Source organism: Pristiophorus japonicus, chromosome 17 (genome assembly GCF_044704955.1).
Source record: "Pristiophorus japonicus isolate sPriJap1 chromosome 17, sPriJap1.hap1, whole genome shotgun sequence".
In the NCBI taxonomy this organism is placed as follows: Eukaryota; Metazoa; Chordata; class Chondrichthyes; family Pristiophoridae; genus Pristiophorus; species Pristiophorus japonicus.
In genome coordinates this window covers 96532101-96550517 of record NC_091993.1, presented here as the reverse complement: position 1 = coordinate 96550517, position 18417 = coordinate 96532101, and the positions used below count along the sequence as shown (strand labels likewise).

At 41.2% G+C, this 18417-nt stretch overlaps 1 protein-coding gene across 2 annotated transcripts in view; it reads right to left on the bottom strand.

Annotated features, from left to right (window-relative positions):
• LOC139227866 (mitogen-activated protein kinase 14) overlaps positions 1-18417 on the bottom strand; it is a 164248-nt gene that overhangs the window by 9741 nt on the left and 136090 nt on the right. The window contains exons 11-13 of one of the 2 annotated variants that reach the window (XM_070858957.1): positions 17058-17172; positions 9448-9519; positions 3613-3692 (exon numbers count right to left, since the gene is read on the bottom strand). In XM_070858957.1, coding sequence (XP_070715058.1) covers positions 3613-3692; positions 9448-9519; positions 17058-17172 — 267 coding nt within the window. Of the gene's footprint in view, positions 1-3612; positions 3693-4307; positions 4388-9447; positions 9520-17057; positions 17173-18417 lie in introns of both variants that reach the window. The other variant, XM_070858954.1, reaches the window with a different exon arrangement.

Sequence of the window (18417 nt, the reverse complement as noted above, 5' to 3'; positions counted from 1 at the left end):
TAGAAGAACCATATGGTAGCATGTGATACTTTCCAGTAGACTGTGTACAAAATGAGGATTCTCTTAACAATTCTTGGCCTTGTTATTGTTTACCTAAACACTTGGCAGAAACATCGCACTTCTGATTTTAAGGGAAGTCAAGTATGCTTACTGCAGTGTCCAGTAACACTGAACCCAAAGAAATATCGTGTATAAACATAATTCATCTTACTGCTGTGGAACCTTGCAATGTGCAAAATGAATGCCATGTTTGCCTACAAAACAACAGTGACTGCATTTTAACAGTAATTAATTGGCTGTGAAGTATTTTTGGATATCCCGGAGACATGAAAGGCACTATATAAATGCAAAGTTTATTCTCTTACTTTCTCAGTGATACACGATTGCCATTTCTCAGTATGGTGGGGAGGATATTTTCCTGCTAACACCACTGAGGGATCCCTTTCACATTACACTTCTACGTACTCTCCCTCAATTCTCGAAAGATAGTATCAGCGACTTAAGATGGAAACAATGCTATAATAGCAGATAATAGCTATTAATTGAACAAATGCAAAAATATTTAGAAATGTGATGTCCTCAGCCCACTGTGAAAACGTGATCTATAAACAGAAGTGCTGTGTGAAGCTAGATCGCAATAGTCTCTACATTTTTTGGACTGCTGCAGAAAGCAGAGGAACAGTTGCAATGACTATGATATTCCTAGCATAAGCATAGAGGTGTTATTAAAGGATTAGCTATTCACATAGTGTGGCTCCAGTGTTCAAGATTTTCTGCCCAGACAAATCTCTCTCAAATTGTAGATGAAATGATATGGGAAGGCTGCATCATTTCAGTCCATTGATTTGAACAGTGAAATTGCCTGTGGCAAACAGGGCGGCCCATCTCAAGAATTCCACACTTCTGCCGGCTTTGCTCTTTATTTGTCCCAGTTTAATTCAGATGCAATTACCAAAGAGCTGAACTGTATGTCTAACTAAAAAGCTCTCAATAACGCGGGGGTAACGTCAATGGCTAATCTTTTTTGTTATTGACATAGTCTTAATATTGAAGATAATTAGCTTATCCACCATTGAATTCTGTTCATATATGCCCAAAACAATTCAGTCACTGCTTGTCTTTAAAATGGTAAGTTACCATAAACAACCCTGGAACAGATGCTGGAAGTTGAAACATGCAAATAGTCTTGGTTGTCATTCCAGTACCAGTTTTAAAGAACAGACCTCAACAAAACATCTGCCAGGCGGTTAAAGACATGAAACAGAGGGACCTTGTGTAGGTGATGGAAAGATGTTTATTTATCATAAGACATTTGCAACCTCTGTGGCAGTTATATATCAAGTTCAAAAGCTCACACCAAGATAGGGAACAAGAGTGCAGGTCCTTAATACGACTGAAATCCTTCCGAAGGCTATTGACAGAACAAATCTTGTCAGCTTGTGGTACTGAAATTGAATTGGTGATTGAGTAGCAGGTCCTTGGGATTGAGAGGATACAATTTTTTGAATTGTTACTTAATTGATATTTCTCTCCTATAGGCATGCTCCTCACACCCCGCGAATTGGAGTTCATCTTCAGCTGCCCAATATTTTGATACCAAGTCCAAGGGTCAAGCAGATAACCCTCACCACTGTATTTCAGATTACTGGTTCCCTCACTTGCCCTCATGTAACAAAGTTTGGAAGGCACTCCAACTGTAGTAGAACAGACTGCCAGACTTCGTAAACGGTAACACGGATAAGTGAACACTAGCAAAGGTATATTGCAGATTTACAACAATTACATGCTGAACTATCCCTCCTCTGAAGATGAAAAGCAACAGTTGTGTCTGCAGCATTAAACGTCAATATATGTTGCCGGCTGGTATGGTGGGCGTTAACTCTCTGCACGCCTTCAAGAGGGACCTGGACCGGTTCTTAATTGGGGCAGAGATCGCATTATATAGAAGGCAAGTGTCTTAATAGATAATACTTGGTCCAGGTGATGTCCTGGACTGGTTTCAATTGCCTGAGGGGGTCAGAGAAGACTTTTCTCTCACTGATCCTGGGTTTTTTCACCTCTTCCAGGAGATGACGTGGCATGGGAAAGGGGGAGAATGGAAGGTGCGGTGGGAAGTGTTGAGTCATGATGCTCAAGTCATCATAAGATGTGGGGCAGGCTTGATGGATCAGCTGATCGTTTCCTGCCTGTCAATTTTGTATGTGCATATGAACTGGACGTGGCACAAGGTCAGTGAATATTAACCTTGCTGATCTTCCATGAACCAGCTCTGACGACTTTCAGACAGGCTACAGAAACAATTAAAGCTGAGAAGTTAAAGTTTTACCAGGACAAAGTAAATTTAAATATGTATTTCTTAAGCTCAATGGATTGCTAATCAAACATATTAAGCAAAATCCAGAACATGCTTATATTCTGGGTATCTGGAACAGAGGTAACAAGTTGAGAGTGTAAAATAGGGTTTTTAAACTTCCAATGCACCAGTAAAAAGAAACCAATCAATATCATGGTACAACAGACAAAAATGCTTCATGTTTCATTTTTGTCAGTTATTTATGCTTTCCATGAGCTTTGAAATACTTGGTAGTTGGAATAGCCATGTGTAGTTAAGCAGGGCCTGATTTTGTAATTACAGAACTTCCTACCTTTCAAAGAGTCACAGGAATTTAAAATATGACACTGTACAAAAAAAAGTTGGAATAATAAAATTACTATTTTGACTCCTATAAAACTTTAAATTTTCATGGAAGAATTATTAATAGTGGATATGTTCTTTTTGTAGAAATTCATTCTTGGAACATGTATCTCATTTCCAAGTTTAAAAAATACACAAGAAGATAACTTTATGGGTATAATTTTTAACTTTGTTATATACTTTAAGCATTCATAGTTAATTAATAACATGAAATGGTTGCTTGGCTAAACACTATACATTTAAATGTGATTAGAGAGACCCCATCAAAAACTGCTGTACACACTGACTAGGCCACACAACCTTAGAAGATTTACTCCCCCTCAATGCCGAAGAAAAATGTGCGGAAGAGACAGCCCATCATCTTAACACATGAAAGAATTGAAACCCACAAAAAGACTTGAACAATCCTCCACTCCAAAAGGCTGCATGAAGCACAAATTGTTTTTTTTATGTAAAAAGAGATCCATAACTATCCATGTTCCCAAGACTGCAGAAATAAACACAGTAATCTGAACCACCCAAATGCCTCAAATTACTGCTTGCAATTCTGACCCAAAGATGATTCATCTGTACAATTATCCTCATTTAGCAGTGGGTTTTCTATGTGGGGCATTTCTAGGAAACACTAGTTTAACAGTAGAACACCACAGGGACCTACAAAACCTTATATGGATATGTTGGCCCACAAATAATGCATATATCAAGTTGTTACATTGAAATCAGTTAAATTTTGTATTTTGCCCACAAATTAAGGAAACCGAAGACAATTCATCCCAAACAAGAATTGCTGACAGCTAAGTTTACTGTACAATTGACACCGTGCATCGGTCCATTGATCGGAAATATACAGAAAATACATGAGTAGCAACAAAAGTCCTCTCCATACGAGGAGTTCATTGGTAGCCTGTCTGTCTCACCTCATGGCTGGGCATCCTGTTAATTAAGGATGCAGGAGGGGTTCCTGTCAATCTCATGATCTGCTGAAGCTGGTTAATATCTTGAACGCCCAGGTCAAGGCGTTTATCCAGTTTTCAAAAGGGTTGTCAAAAGGTTTGAAAAGCTGAGTTTTCAACAACTTTAGTAACCATTTTAATGAAATTCATGTGCTGCTGGTTGTTGTATTAGAAAAGGACAGCAGGATGCAGTGGAAAATAAAAGACACAAACATGCAGAGGGGGAGGGGGAAAAGACCATGAGCATTGTCCCAGCATGCTATGAGGTTAGATTTATTAGTACTAAATGGATGTTATTGTATTAAAACTTTAAAAAAAAACTAGAGCACTTCATATATAATCAAACTGCAAACATTCATCAATATTTTATGTTGCCAAATCTCAACAAAAACATACAAAATCAATCGGGTAAGAAACGGAGGTACTTGTTATTTTAGGCTGGTTATGGATTAGGTTAAAACATTACCTACAATACTATTTCTGTATTAACTAAAATCAGCACAGCAATAAAAAAATATTTCTAGTAGAAAATCAAACCGTGCCAATTAATGTTGGTAAATTTGTGCTTTGGTGCTTTACTTTGAGGTGTTGCAAGAAGTGACTTACTAGGAATGGTCAATAACTATCAGCGGAAAGTACAGGCAATGCATTAAACTCACAGAATCAGATGATATTTTCATCAAAAGTTCTGGCCCTGGTGTTCCGACGAGCTGCATTATTAGCTTCAACTGATCAATATCTAACATTGTAACATAAAGGAAAACATAGGGGACAGGTTATAACAAAAACGGCCAATGCATTTTAGAGTTGTAACGATAATGGAGTTCGGAGGAATCTTGCGCCAATGTTCAGGTCATGGATGACAAACTGATGTAGTATTTTGGTAATTTCCGATAACTGAGGGCTTCAGAAATTGCACTGGCAGTGATTTTTGATGCAGGAAGAGAAAATCCATTCTGCTCAGCAACACAATTCAACTCTAGAGTAATACTTATTCTCATGGTTTGAAGTGACTACTTCAGAAGAATTAAAAACAGAAATTATTAATTTTAGGCTATTGTAGCCTGACAAAGTAGGAATTTCAGATAATGCCAATCATCAGCATTTACATATTGCTACATGTAGAAATATTGGTGGTGGAAAACAGAAAGAAACATGTACCTTTGGGTATAGAATTTCACAATTCTTCCAATGCTTTAAATTATTTTAGAAGTTTAATTTTAACTTTGTTTGTCCAGTTACTTTTCACCTACATTTTTTTCTCATTTGTCTTTATCTTTATTAGAAAGGGCAGTATCATGTGTGTAACCTGTGGCAACACTTGCAGGATACGAAAAACTGCTGCAGCATTGTATTGCTGTCATATTACCGATACAACTCTAAACCACTGCCAAAATAAAAATATCCTATTCAGACACACATTTTACTCCATTCTTTAATTTTCCCCTTCCCTCCATTTCCACCTCCTGTTTTCTGGGGACCCTCATGCTATTGCATTGACCACAACCAAGATGTCAGTTAAATGCTAAAACCAACCACTAGAAATGAAGCTATTATAGGACTAGATAGCAACCAGCAACATTTCCCTTTTATGATATCCAATCGAGTGGCATGGTTGGGATTTGTGGTACAGTACTCTAATTTAAGCAGTCTCAAATGAGACCACACAGGATTTAAGGCAAACACACTTCATTTCACCTCCAATCCTCCAACTGAAGTCAACAAAATGCTTATGCTTTGCACACCCATACATCCCAGTGCAGTCTATTGATGCTAGATGCACTTCACTACATAAACAATGACATTTATTTGAAGTATTCCCCCAATGTCAATTTTATGATCTATAAATAATAAATTTCAGAATTCTTGAAAGTAATGTATTTCCTATAGATATTTGAAACAAAAAATGTTTTGATTTATTTACTGCAGCATCAGAAGAGATCGAAAGAGCACAATAGTGAAGCAGCCAGTTCACAAAATTGATCAGCGTGTCAAGAATTCAATCCAAATTTTCACTAAACATAAAAGCAGAGTGAAAGCAAGAGATGTCACAGGAAGCTTCCCATAGACTTTAAAAGCTTTATAATTTAAAGTCAAGCATCTGTGATGCAGTCATTTTAAATCCTATTCTTTTGACAAAAGGAAATACAAACACTTGCACCAACATTATCAGTATTGTTTCATGGGTTAAAGGATTACTAAAATAATTTATTAAAAATCATCCCAATTTACACAAGGTGAAAATGGCCAGATTTAGCGTCAATTAAGAGTTAGAATGAACAACTATGCTATAACCACTGCTCCTTTACGTTGCCACAGTTCTACCAGCACGAGTAGCCCTCCAGCACCTTACCCAAGTGCCCTTCCTTTGTGAGTCAGACAGTTTTAACATGCTTTTCAATCATTAGTGCAATCAGGAGCAACCTGATCTTTTTCTCGCCCAATGTCCATACAAACGTACTTTTTAGCAACGGTTTCTGGATTGCTATTAAGAGCAGGAACCCTAACTATTCCCCACTAACGGTCAACTGTAGTAGCCCACTTGCTGCCCTAGCCGAGAACAGTTAGATCAGCACAGACTGAGAATTCTACTTGGAAGCTTCTAGTCTGAATGGCTCCGTGCTATTTGGTGGCTTTACTCACTAGAGTACCAGGAATCTCTGCAAGGCCTTTTCAATCAAATCATTTAATTGTTACTTACCCGTAGCACCTTTAAAGGGGATTTATTTATTCAATAATTAAGAAATGTTTCCAAAAAAATAAAGTACAAGTATTGGTGATTTTAATTATGAGATATACTCTTAATACAATCACAAGTCAAATCCTTGCTTCATAAAGTTTTAAACTTCAATTCAGCCCAATACGAGATTCAGTATGTAAGCTTGGTTAAAGACTGCATGCAAAAGGTAACCCACAAAGTTAATTTTCCTGTGACAAAAGCATTAAGAGGTCTAGCTAGTAATTAAAATGTTTGTCTGAGCAGGATTGGGTTAGTAAAGACAAAACACAAAGCACGAGTGTAAACACATGAAACTATTGCTCATGCAAATTTCAAGTAACCATGGGGTTATAAAATACTGGGGCACTTCCCTGTAACCAATTATGTGACATGCACAGTTGAGGTCACAGCTGTCGTCTTCCTTCTGAGCAAAAGAATAATTAACCAGGAGAGAATATAAGCATTGAGAAAATAGGTTAATTGCAAAACATTCCACATCAACACAAAGCATTAATCCATGCATAGAATACTAACAAATCTACAAATGATTTTATGATTAAAGTATGTTTGTAAATTATCAGCACACAGATCTGGCACACTCAAGTTAGCAATCAGAAAAATGAGCACAGCTCAAAAATTTGCTATTGATGGATAAGTTAGGGAATCACTCAAAAAGGCAAGACAAATATAATTACAGAACAATGCAGATATAACTGCACTGATGATCAAGAGGTTTTATTCAGTTCGATATCTCACTACACTAAAAACAAAACCACAAAATGTGTTTAAAAAATAGCCAATATGCTGTGCTAGGATAAAAGATTTATCTGCTAAAAAATCTGGCATTTGAGTTTCCTAGGTGGGAAAAGTTCACAACCATAAAAGGTATATCCTAGCAGATTGATCAGTACAGTAATTTTGTAAAGAAATCCAAGCACAAAATGTCAAAAATGGTGATGGTCTGAGAGGTATTTAAAGTTTATGAAGAGACCACAACAGTGTTCATTACAATGCAGTGGAGATACTTATTTTTCAACAGAAATTAGAACTGAAGTCAGTTATACTTCGGCAAAATGCAGTAATGAACAAAAAAATTGTTATGTAGACTGACTTGTGTCAGTCAGTGTGTAGTTGGCAGAGTCAGGAACCAAGAATAAAATGATTTTGGAAAAGGAATTAGATTTGCTTACTATATAAATACAAGCAGTTGTTATTGGAAACACTATCAGGACACTGGCTACTGAACAAAGTTTAGTTTCATTGGTCATAAAGCTATTTTTTGTTGGGTTGGTGGCGCAAACTTAACTGGTCAGATTTTATTTTGCAGCAAAGTTCTGCACGATCAGTGGAAGCCACAAAAACTTCCATCTGAAACAAACTGGATTGTTGTGTGATATTGGTAAAGGGAAGCTTTATGACGAGGAGAGAAATGCTGAGAAAGAGAATTGGGAATTATTATGTGAAAAGAAATTCTGTGGTTTGGCTATTGAAGGGATCTTATTCAAATATATTTAGTCAGATGAAGCATGTTGTGGTAGGACAGCTCACAACCTAGTGACATAATACTAAAGTAACCTCTTGTTACATGCAATTTACTGAGATTTTAACTATCACTACACAAACATTTTTGAACGTCAAAGTCAGACACCTAAAAGTTAAAAAAATGACTAAGCTGACCAGTTTTCTTTTCCACATTCTGCTTTGCTCAAAGCTTTTATAAATGTTTGGCATTAGCTCAGATTAGTTATGTCAGGATAAACTGAACTAAAAGGAGAGAATGCAATCAGTAATAAAAGATAATTAATGTGTCAGATGTGCAATAGCACAAATTTCAGATAGAATACAACAGTATCAGTGCTCCAATAGCAGAAAAAGAATCATCACCATGATATTGTTTCAATAAACAGTTTTCCAACAAAAGCTGGAAAGAGTTCATTCACCTAGTTCGGCGCACATATCTTGATTTGCCAAATTAGTATTCACGATACTTTACATTTTTATAGCAAGCAAAATGTTCCAGGTGCTTAAAACCAGGTTGAGTGTGGTGGTGGTGAGGTGGGGGGGGGGCGCAGCAAATGAGGGAATTGGAGAATGTGACCAAAAGCACAGAGGTTTTTTTGGAGGCTTTTGAGGGTGGAGTAGGTTCTAGAAGTTCAAAAGGGGAATTCCATAGTACAGGAGCAGAACAGCCGATACGCTGCCACTGACCATGAATCAGAAAATAAGGGGGAGCATCGGAGACGTGCAGTGGACCAGAGTTGGAAGAGCAGAGGGTTCTTGCTGGGATACAAGTTTGCAGAAAATTGCATTAGGTTAAGAAGAGAAAGTTGTAGAGGAATTTGAAAATAAGGATGAAGATTTTAGATCAATGTATTGGGAAACAGGGAGCCAAGGAAGGTTGGCAAGAACCAGGCACCTAGGAGTGCAGCATAATAGGATGTAGGTGACTCTGTTCTGGACTAAGTGGAGATTAAATAGGGTAAAGCCCAGGCAGATTGTTCTCCAGCATGCCCATTCCCAAAAGTATTTTGTATCTTCTGAAAAGACAACATCAGTTTTGTAAAAATACATTTTGAAATGGTGATGCAATTTGTTTAAAAGGCATTTGTAGAATTAACAAGTTTCATGCAAGTAATTAGCAATAAAGCTAAGTTTCCAATGCACCCATTTTGAAGAGAAATCTTGCACTTGATAAACCCATTTCATGAAAATATAAAATCTATTAAAATGTGAAGGGATTTTTTAAACTCAATGGCTTATGATTCAAAATCTGATGGATGCAGAGGAATACACAAACGACTCACTGTTTAAAAGGTAGTCAGTTTGTTCAGTGAATGCAGTGGTGTTTAAATTGAGGTGAAGTTACTATTTTTGCGAATACACTGCACTTATTAAATGCCTACCTTTGAAAAGAATCCTCTTCAGACACCAGATTGTGAAAATTTAATAAAGCACTTGTTACTGAGGTGACAACTTAGTATTTATGGCTAAAACAGAACATAAAATCTTTTCTCCTGCTCACAAACAAAAAAATTCAACAAGTGCCAAGTTTTTCTTATTAAAAAGGTAATCAAGGATACGGTCTGTGCCTGGAAACAGAGTCTTTCCCGTCAACAGTTCTGCCATAATGCACCCAACAGACCAAATATCAACTGGAGAGAGAGAGAGAAAGACAGTTAGTGTTTTAGTTTGATCCTGCATGGATTGATTAAAAAAATTTTTAAAAGACACATTTCATAACAAAATTTTCATTTACCTCGAATAGCTCAAAAAAAACCCAAGGGCTTTTTAAAATCGGTCAGCTGAAATCATTGCATAATATTTAATCAAGTTTTAAGACATATTATATAGCGTGCAAGAGCTGAAATATACCAAAAATAGCGATGTCAATTTGAACATATATGGGATGTAGACATCGCCAACATTAGTCATCAAAAACAATTGAGTGAAATATCAATTTCTATACTGCAATTAGTTTTTAAAAGTTTGCACAGCTTTGAACAGGCAAATTCAGAAAGCAGTTGTAGCTGCTTAAGAACATAAGAAATAGGAGCAGGAGTAGGCCATTTGGTCCCTCAAGCCTGCTCCGCCATTCAATATCATAACTGATCTGATCATGGACTCGTCTCCAATTCCCTGCCCGCTCCCCGTAACCCTTTACTCCCTTATCGCTCAAAAATCTGTCTATCTCCACCTTAAATACATGCAATGACCCAGCCTCCACAGCTCTCTGGGGCAGAGAATTCCATAGATTTACAAACCTCAAAAGAAATTTCTCCTCATCTAAGTTTTAAATGGGTGGCCCCTTATTCTAAGACTATGTCCCCCTAGTTTTAGTTTCCCCTATGAGTGGAAATATCCTCTCTGCAATCACCTTGTCGAGCCGCTCATTATCTTATGTTTCAATAAGATCACCTCTCATTCCTCTGAACTCCAACGAGTATAGGCCCAACCTACCTTCATAAGTCAACCCCTTCATCTCCAGAATCAACCTAGTGAACCTTCTCCTGAACAGCCTCCAATGCAAGGATATCCTTCCTCAAATATGGAGACCAAAACTGTACGCAGAACTCCAGGTGTGTCCTCACCAATACCCTGTACAGTTGTAGCAGGACTTCTCTGCTTTTATACTCGATCCCCCTTGCAATTAAGGCCAACATTCCATTTGCCTTTCTGATTACTTGCTGTACCTGTATAGTAACTGTGTGTTTCATGCACAAGGACCTCCAGGTCTTTCTGTACTGCAGCACTTTGCAATTTTTCTCCATTTAAATTATAATTTGCTTTTCTAATATTTCTGCCAGAGTGGATAACCTCACATTTTCCCACATTATGGGCCCCAAGTTTCGGCCTCAGTTGCTCCTGATTTTTTGGAGCAACTGGTGTAGAACGGAGTATCTTAGAAATTCAAATTCTCGGCATTTAGTTTGCTCCAGTTCTAGTCAGTTAGAACAGTTTCACTTTGGAACAGAATTTTTTTTTCAAAAGGGGGCGTGTCCGGCCACTTAAGCCTGTTTTCAAAGTTTCGCCAGTGAAAACTTACTCCAAACTAACTTAGAATGGAGTGATGATTTTTGTACGCTCGAAAAAACTTTGTCAACACTTTAGAAAATCAGGCGTAGGTTACAAATCAGGCATAGGGAATGGGGGGGGTTTAAAAGGGAAGTTTACAAACATTAAACACTTCAGTTTTACAAATAAAGAGCCATCATCAATAATAAATGATAAAAACATCAATAAATCAATCAAAAAAAATAAAGAAATAATTTTTTAAAAAATCAAATAAAACAAAACATTTTCTACTTACCGACTGCAGCACTGGGAGCCCTCCAACAGCGTGCTGGGATGCCCCCCCCCACCCCACCCCCACAGTGTCTCTCTCTCTCTCTGTCTGTCAGTGTCTGTGTTTCTGACAGCAGGGGGGGGGGGGGGGGAAGAAGAAGGGGGCGGGGGGGAAGGAGAAGGGGGCGGGGGGGGGGGAAGGAGAAGGGGGCGGGGGGGGGGAAGGAGAAGGGAGCGGGGGGGGGGAAGGAGAAGGGGGCGGGGGGGGGAAGGAGAAGGGGGCGGGGGGGGGAAGGAGAAGGGGGCGGGGGGGGGAAGGAGAAGGGGGCGGGGGGGGGAAGGAGAAGGGGGCGGGGGGGGGAAGGAGAAGGGGGCGGGGGGGGGAAGGAGAAGGGGGCGGGGGGGGAAGGAGAAGGGGGCGGGGGCGGGGGGGGGAAGGAGAAGGGGGCGGGGGGGGAAGGAGAAGGGGGCGGGGGGGGAAGGAGAAGGGGGCGGGGGGGGGGGGAAGGAGAAGGGGGCGGGGGGGGGGGAAGGAGAAGGGGGCGGGGGGGGGGGAAGGAGAAGGGGGCGGGGGGGGGGAAGGAGAAGGGGGCGGGGGGGGGGGAAGGAGAAGGGGGCGGGGGGGGGGGGGAAGGAGAAGGGGCCGGGGGGGGGGGAGGGGGGAAGGAGAAGGGGCCGGGGGGGGGGGAGGGGGGAAGGAGAAGGGGCCGGGGGGGGGGGGGGGGGGGAGGAAGGAGAAGTGGGTGGGGGGGGGGGGAGGAAGGAGAAGGGGCCGGGGGGGAAGGAGAAGGGGCCGGGGGGAAGGAGAAGGGGCCGGGGGGAAGGAGAAGGGGCCGGGGGGAAGGAGAAGGGGCCGGGGGGAAGGAGAAGGGGCCGGGGGGAAGGAGAAGGGGCCGGGGGGAAGGAGAAGGGGCCGGGGGGAAGGAGAAGGGGCCGGGGGGAAGGAGAAGGGGCCGGGGGGAAGGAGAAGGGGCCGGGGGGAAGGAGAAGGGGCCGGGGGGAAGAGAAGGGAGAGGTGAGAAGAGAGGAGAAGGGGGAGGCTGAACGGGTCGGGCCCAAGACTTCGGTCAGGGCCAGTCCCCAGCACCAGATTTACAGGTAGGTGGTGTTGGGTCGGGTCCGGGGTCGGGAGCGCAGGTCGGGTCAGGGGGAGCGTGGGTCGGGGTCATGTCGGGGCCGGTCCGGGGGTGGGGCGGTCGGGAGCACGGGTCGGGGGAAGGGAAGTCAGGTTGGGTCTGGTCTGGGTGGGGGGGAATCGGGAGCGCGGGTCGGGTCCAGTCCGGGGGGTCGGGTCGGGTCCGGCGGCGGGGGAGAAGCAGGAGTCGAGTCGGGTCGGGAGGAAGCAGGAGCTGGCCGTGGGAGGAGCCTTATGCACGCAGCCCCATTGAGGCCATTCGGCCAGGGCTAGGGGCTGCGTGCTTCGGGTCCCTCCCACACAGTTTTGGGCGCCTGGAGCTACTGGCACATGCGCGCCCTTTGTAGCGCACGTGCAGAGGTCACGGCACTGTTTTCAGCGCAGGGACCTCGCTCCGCCCCCTACAGCTCGTGCTGCGCCGCGCCGAGGGCCAGCAGGGAGCCGGAGAATCTGGAAGTTTTTTTAGGCGCACTTTGTGGCGTGAAAAACAGGCGTCCAGGTCAGGGCTGCGCCGTTCTAGGCACGGCCCGAAACATGGGCCCTATACTCCATCTGCCAAATTTTTGTCCATTCACTTAACCTGTCTGTATCCCTTTGCAGATTTTGTGTGTCCTCCTCACAATTTGCTTTCCCACCCACCTTTGTATCATCAGCAAACTTGGCTACATTACACTCCCTTCATCCAAGTCATTAATATAGATTGTAAATAGTTGAGGGCCCAGCACCAATCCCTGCGGCACCCCACTAGTCATTGTTTGCCAACCGGAAAATGACCCATTTATCCAGACTCTGTGTTTTCTGTTAGTTAGCCAATCCTCTATCCATGCTAATATATTACCCCCAACTACGTGAGCTTTTATCTTGTGCAGTAGCCTCTTATTTGGCACCTTATTGAATGCCTTCTGGAAATCCAAATATACCACATCCACTGGTTTCCCCTTATTCACGTCACATCCTCAAACAACTCCAGCAAATTTGTTAAACATAACAAATGTTCCCAGTCAACGATTGGCCTTTTACATTTTTGAAAAATAGTTTTGCATCTTAACGTAGGACAGCTGGTGTGTGACTGATGCACACTAAACAAAAAAAATACTGTATCCAATATGCGTTTCTGCCCATTATACCTGCAGATTTCTTTATAATTGTACCATACATGAAGTTTGAATCAAATGGCAATAAATCACAACTGAATAGGTGGGTAGCACACTAATCAAGTAGGAATGAAAGAAAATCATAAAAGTTCAAAAAGCCATATGAAAAAAAAGGGACATTTAGCAATAATTACCAATTTAAAAAGGTGAAAAAAAGCAATAGTTTAAAATATTTTTTTATAAAATCTATCTGGTATCATCTTGGGTTCTGACTGCTGAAAACAAGGTTTGTAAGAGACATTAAAATGACAAAAGTGCTTAAAACTTGCCTATACAACAGCACTTTTATTTAAAATGCAGTAACTAACTTTTTCCATTGCAGCTCTGTGCCTATGCGAGAAGTCTGAATCTCAAGTTCATGCAGATTCCCACACACATCACCATTGTTCAAGAGACTTATGCTAGCAGGCTACAATACAGACCTGCAACATCTGGAAGTTATGAAGTTATGAGTGAGAATGCAAAAACAGTGACTTTATGTAAACAAACAGGCAGCAACTGGCGGAAAGTCAGTACAATTAATAGAGAAAGTTCTGAATAAAAATGCTGAATTTAAATATTATCGAAAGGTTCTGCTTAAACACAAAGGCCCCAAGTTTCCACACGCTACAATACGGGTGCCCCTCCGAGCTGGGCGCCCGTTTTTCGCGCCGAAAACAGCGCCGGGAAAAAAACGCGCGATTCTGGAGCGCCCTGCAGCTCCATGTCTGCTTGGTGCGGCGCCCAGGGGGGCAGAGCCTAGCACTCGCGCCGATTTTGTAAGTGGGAGGGGCTGGGTACCATTAAAATTAGTTTTTTTCCTGCCGGCAACCCTGCGTGTGCGCATTGGAGCGTTCGCGCACGCGCAGTGTGAAAGAAACATTGGCACTTGGCCATTTTTGTAGTTCTTTGTAGCTGTTTAATTTTTGAACATTTTTTAATAAAAGCACATTGCCCTTCCATGATCAGCACTGAGGCTTCTTGCAGCAGTGAGAAGGCTGCAGGAAGCCTCAAAGTTGAGGCAGCCGTTTCCCGACGGCCTCCCCCCCCGCCGTCGGGAATGGCTGCTGAACTGGTGAGGCTTCCTGCAGCTTTCTCACTGTCTCCTTCCCCCCCCCCGCCCGCCGTCTGGAACGGCTTCCTCCCCCCCCCGCTGCGTTCGGTCGGGCCCGCACTCCCTCCGCCCCCCCCCCCCCCCCCCGCCGTCGGAAACGATCGGCTGCCTCAACTTGAGGCTTCCTGCAGCATTCTCTCTGCCTGAAGCACTTTCACACAGGTAGGAAGATGGTTTATTTAATCTTTGCTTATAAATTTTTATTCAGGTTGGATTTATTTGTAAAATATTTGTAGAAGTATAAATAAGGATTTATTATAGAATTTAATGACTTCCCTTCCCCCCCCTCTCCCCCCACCTTGTTCTGGATGCCTAATTTGTAACCTGCGCCTGATTTTTTTAATGTGTAGAACAGGTTTTTTCAGTTCTACAAAAATCTTCACTTGCTCCATTCTAAGTTAGTTTGGAGTAAGCTTTCACTGTGGAAACTTTGAAATCAGGCGTCAGTGTCCAGACACGCCCCCTTTTGAAGAAAAAATTCTGTTCCAAAGTGAAAATGTTCTAACTGACGAGAACTGCAGAAAAAAAGTGGAGAATTGCGATTTCTAAGATAGTCCGTTCTCCACCAGTTGCTCCTAAAAATCAGGCGCAAATCATGTGGAAACTTGTTGCCAAAGTACTATTGCCAAGAAATTTGGTAAAATAAGAAAAATGCAAGATTAAATTATATATTTCTTGGTCTTCATTATAAAAAGCCACACCTTGAACAGATGCACAGCAGAGAACTATTTTACTATATTCCATGTGTAACAAATGTAACTTAAATGACAAATTTTAAACGTGCATTCTTTATATTTTGTAATGTATTCTAAATTATTAAATCACCTGCCTTCCTTTAATTTGTTTATACTGAAAATTCAAATATTAAAAGCAATGCTATAGTCACAGGTACATGCTGTAACCTGCAGCGTGCTCGCTCAAGTTTCTTCAGCTAATGGCGATGAGTCTGGCAACTTACATTAATTTGACGCTCAGGCTTTCTACATAGGCATAGGGCGTAGAAGGAAAACGCTATTGTAAGCATGAGAGATTTACTTCTGTAATTATTTATCTACCCAAATCAAACCAGAGCACATGTGGAAAAACTACCAGAGGAACTACCAAGAACATGAAAATAATAAATTATGAGCAGTCTGCATAATCCATCAATAAAAGGCAAAAAACTAATTAAATCAAGTATTTTTTGAGAACTTATACAACACTTTCGGTGTTTAAAATGTGCCCAACATTTTCCATTGAAAGTCAATGCCCAAGAAGCCCAAAGCTTCATGAGGTTTGTCAAGCTATCACTTGGTCAGTTCAAAACACCCGTAAAAAGATAGCAGGCTACAGCTCCCAACAGCGGTGCTTAAACACTCTGGAGAAGACTGCCAGCATGTACCTGTGAAAACACGCACTGGTCGGGTTGGAAACAGAATAGATTTACCAAAACAATGACTAATCCAATCTTGTGGATAGATTAAAGGCTTATTCCTATACAGCAGCAAAAGGAATGAAAGGAGGAAAACATAACCTTTCAGCTGACAGGGTTGAGGGCAGGGGTGGGGCGCGCGGAAAGAACCAGTGCAGTGGCACAAGCTCTGTAGTTTTTCATAATGGGGGTAAAATTGCGGTTGGAGGCTTCCTTTGTACGAACGCATCAGACCCGAAAAAAAATCTACGAAAGTACCTGGTGTTCCCGGAGGAACGCAAGATCCCGATCGGAGGCCTAGATTCGCTACGCAGCGCAGGGGGAGATGACTGCGAGGTACGTATGTATATGCTGGAGTCATGTGGGCCTGGACCACCAATCACTATGCAGTATTTTCATTGATTAAAAATGGGAACTCCGTTGGTAATGGGAACTCTTAGTGAAAAAAACCCTAAAACACCGAAACAAAGCATAATAAATAAAAACACTTCACACATTTAAAATTAATTGTAATTAAATGTAATAGAAAAAATATATTTTTTTGAATTTTTGTGGTGTGTTTTAATGGTGTTAAAAATAAACTTACCTGAATGGACAGGGTTATTATTATAAAAATGAGTGCTTAAATTTAATTTTTATATATTTTAAAACTCTTATGCTGGTAAAAGCAAGCTATGCGCCCGTTTTTAACCAGACGTAAAATTTTGAAGGACATTCGCTGGGCATGAGTTGGCCAAATAGCCCAATCTCTCCCATGCGAACGTCCTTCTCCGGGGGGATGCGGAGGATCTGTCAGGAGAAATCGTGACAGATCAGAAAAGCCGGTTTTCGGCGCATGCGCATTATGCCCCGAAAACTGGCTTTTGCGAGGCCTTAATGAATTCGTGGGCACTTCGTACGGACCAGGCAAGACCAGAATTTTCAGCCCAATGTAGAAGTAGGAGACCAGTGCAGCAATAAAAAAAAATGTACAATTCAAAATTCAAACAGGTCTTTCCTCTTGTGCCAAAGAGATAGAGCGGTCAGCTATATTTTCTTTAATATAAAAATTCAAGAGTAATTATTGTTCAGATTTTAAAAGCAGAAACTGATTTGTCTATCACCATGTACCCCACCTGTTTGATTGTAATGCATCCAGTTTAGCATTATTTCTGGAGCTCTATACCACCTGGTGGCTACGTATCCAGTCATCTCATCATCAGTATGACGAGCCAATCCAAAGTCCAAAATCTAGAAGCATAAACAATTGTAGAAAGATCACAGAATTTAAAAACCTTTGAAAATTAAAGGGTTAAAATTATACCTAGGTTTTGCAAGTAAAGGGATTCCCAGTAATTAGCAGAGGGACAGAGGAGGAAATAAATAATTATAAATAGGCTGCTCGGGAAATTCAATTACTATATTGACAGAATATTACATTTATCCCAGTTTTCATGTCATTACATCCAGGTAACATCACACAAGAACACTGGGTGTTCAACTAGTGTGAGGTCAACTAGTGACTCAATTCTAGTCTCGAATAACATCTGCAAGCAGGGTTCTTCCTTGGGGCAAGTTTGGTAATACAAGGAGGCAGCACAATGGTCAAAGTACAGTATTGTTGCTGCATGGCTGAAGTATGCCTGTTGAGTTCACTAGTGAGCAACTAAAGATTTCTGACAGCAAAATACAAGAATTTATCCCAGTCTATACAAAACAAATTAAGTTTCTCTAAAATATTGGAACATTGTGTACCATGGTTTTTTTAAAAAATAAAATCATTAATTCATATTTTATTTCCGAGAAAATCTACCACCACTTTTAGAAAAAAAGTTGCGACCCAACAGTGCTGACGAAGGATCATCGACCTGAAATGTTAACTCTGTTTCTCTCTCCACAGATGCTGCCTGACCTGCTGAGTATTTCTAGCATATTCTGTTTTTATTTCAGATTCCAGCATCTGCAGTATTTTGCTTTTGTATTGGTATCCCCTGGCTGTGTAATGAGTTTTCATTAAAAACAGGTGCGAGACAAAGTTCACTGGAATTATGTCTGGGTAGGCCACTTCCATTTGCAAAACATGTGGACAAGTCAACAAACAGTGGAGAACATTTCTGCGGTTTTACTGCTCGAGACATTATATTTATTGTATATTTGTTTAAAAATAGAAAATGCGAGAAAACACTCATCATCTGTGGAGAGAGAAACAAAGCGTCTGGCATTTTGAAATTAAAACTAATTTTATCATAGTATATTTATTTACATCACAGCAGTAGGTATCCCAACAAAAAAGGTGCAGTATTGTAAAAGCAAATAGTGTTGGGATGGATTGGCAGAACAATTAAATACAAAATAAAAAAATACTCGTCTTTGTACAAGGCCTTGGTTAGGCCTCATTTAGAATCTGTGCCCAGTTTTGCCCTTCCTGTGATAGAAAACTAGGACTGTTTACTCCAGAAAAGCAGAAACTTTGAGATGATGTGATTGAGATCTTTA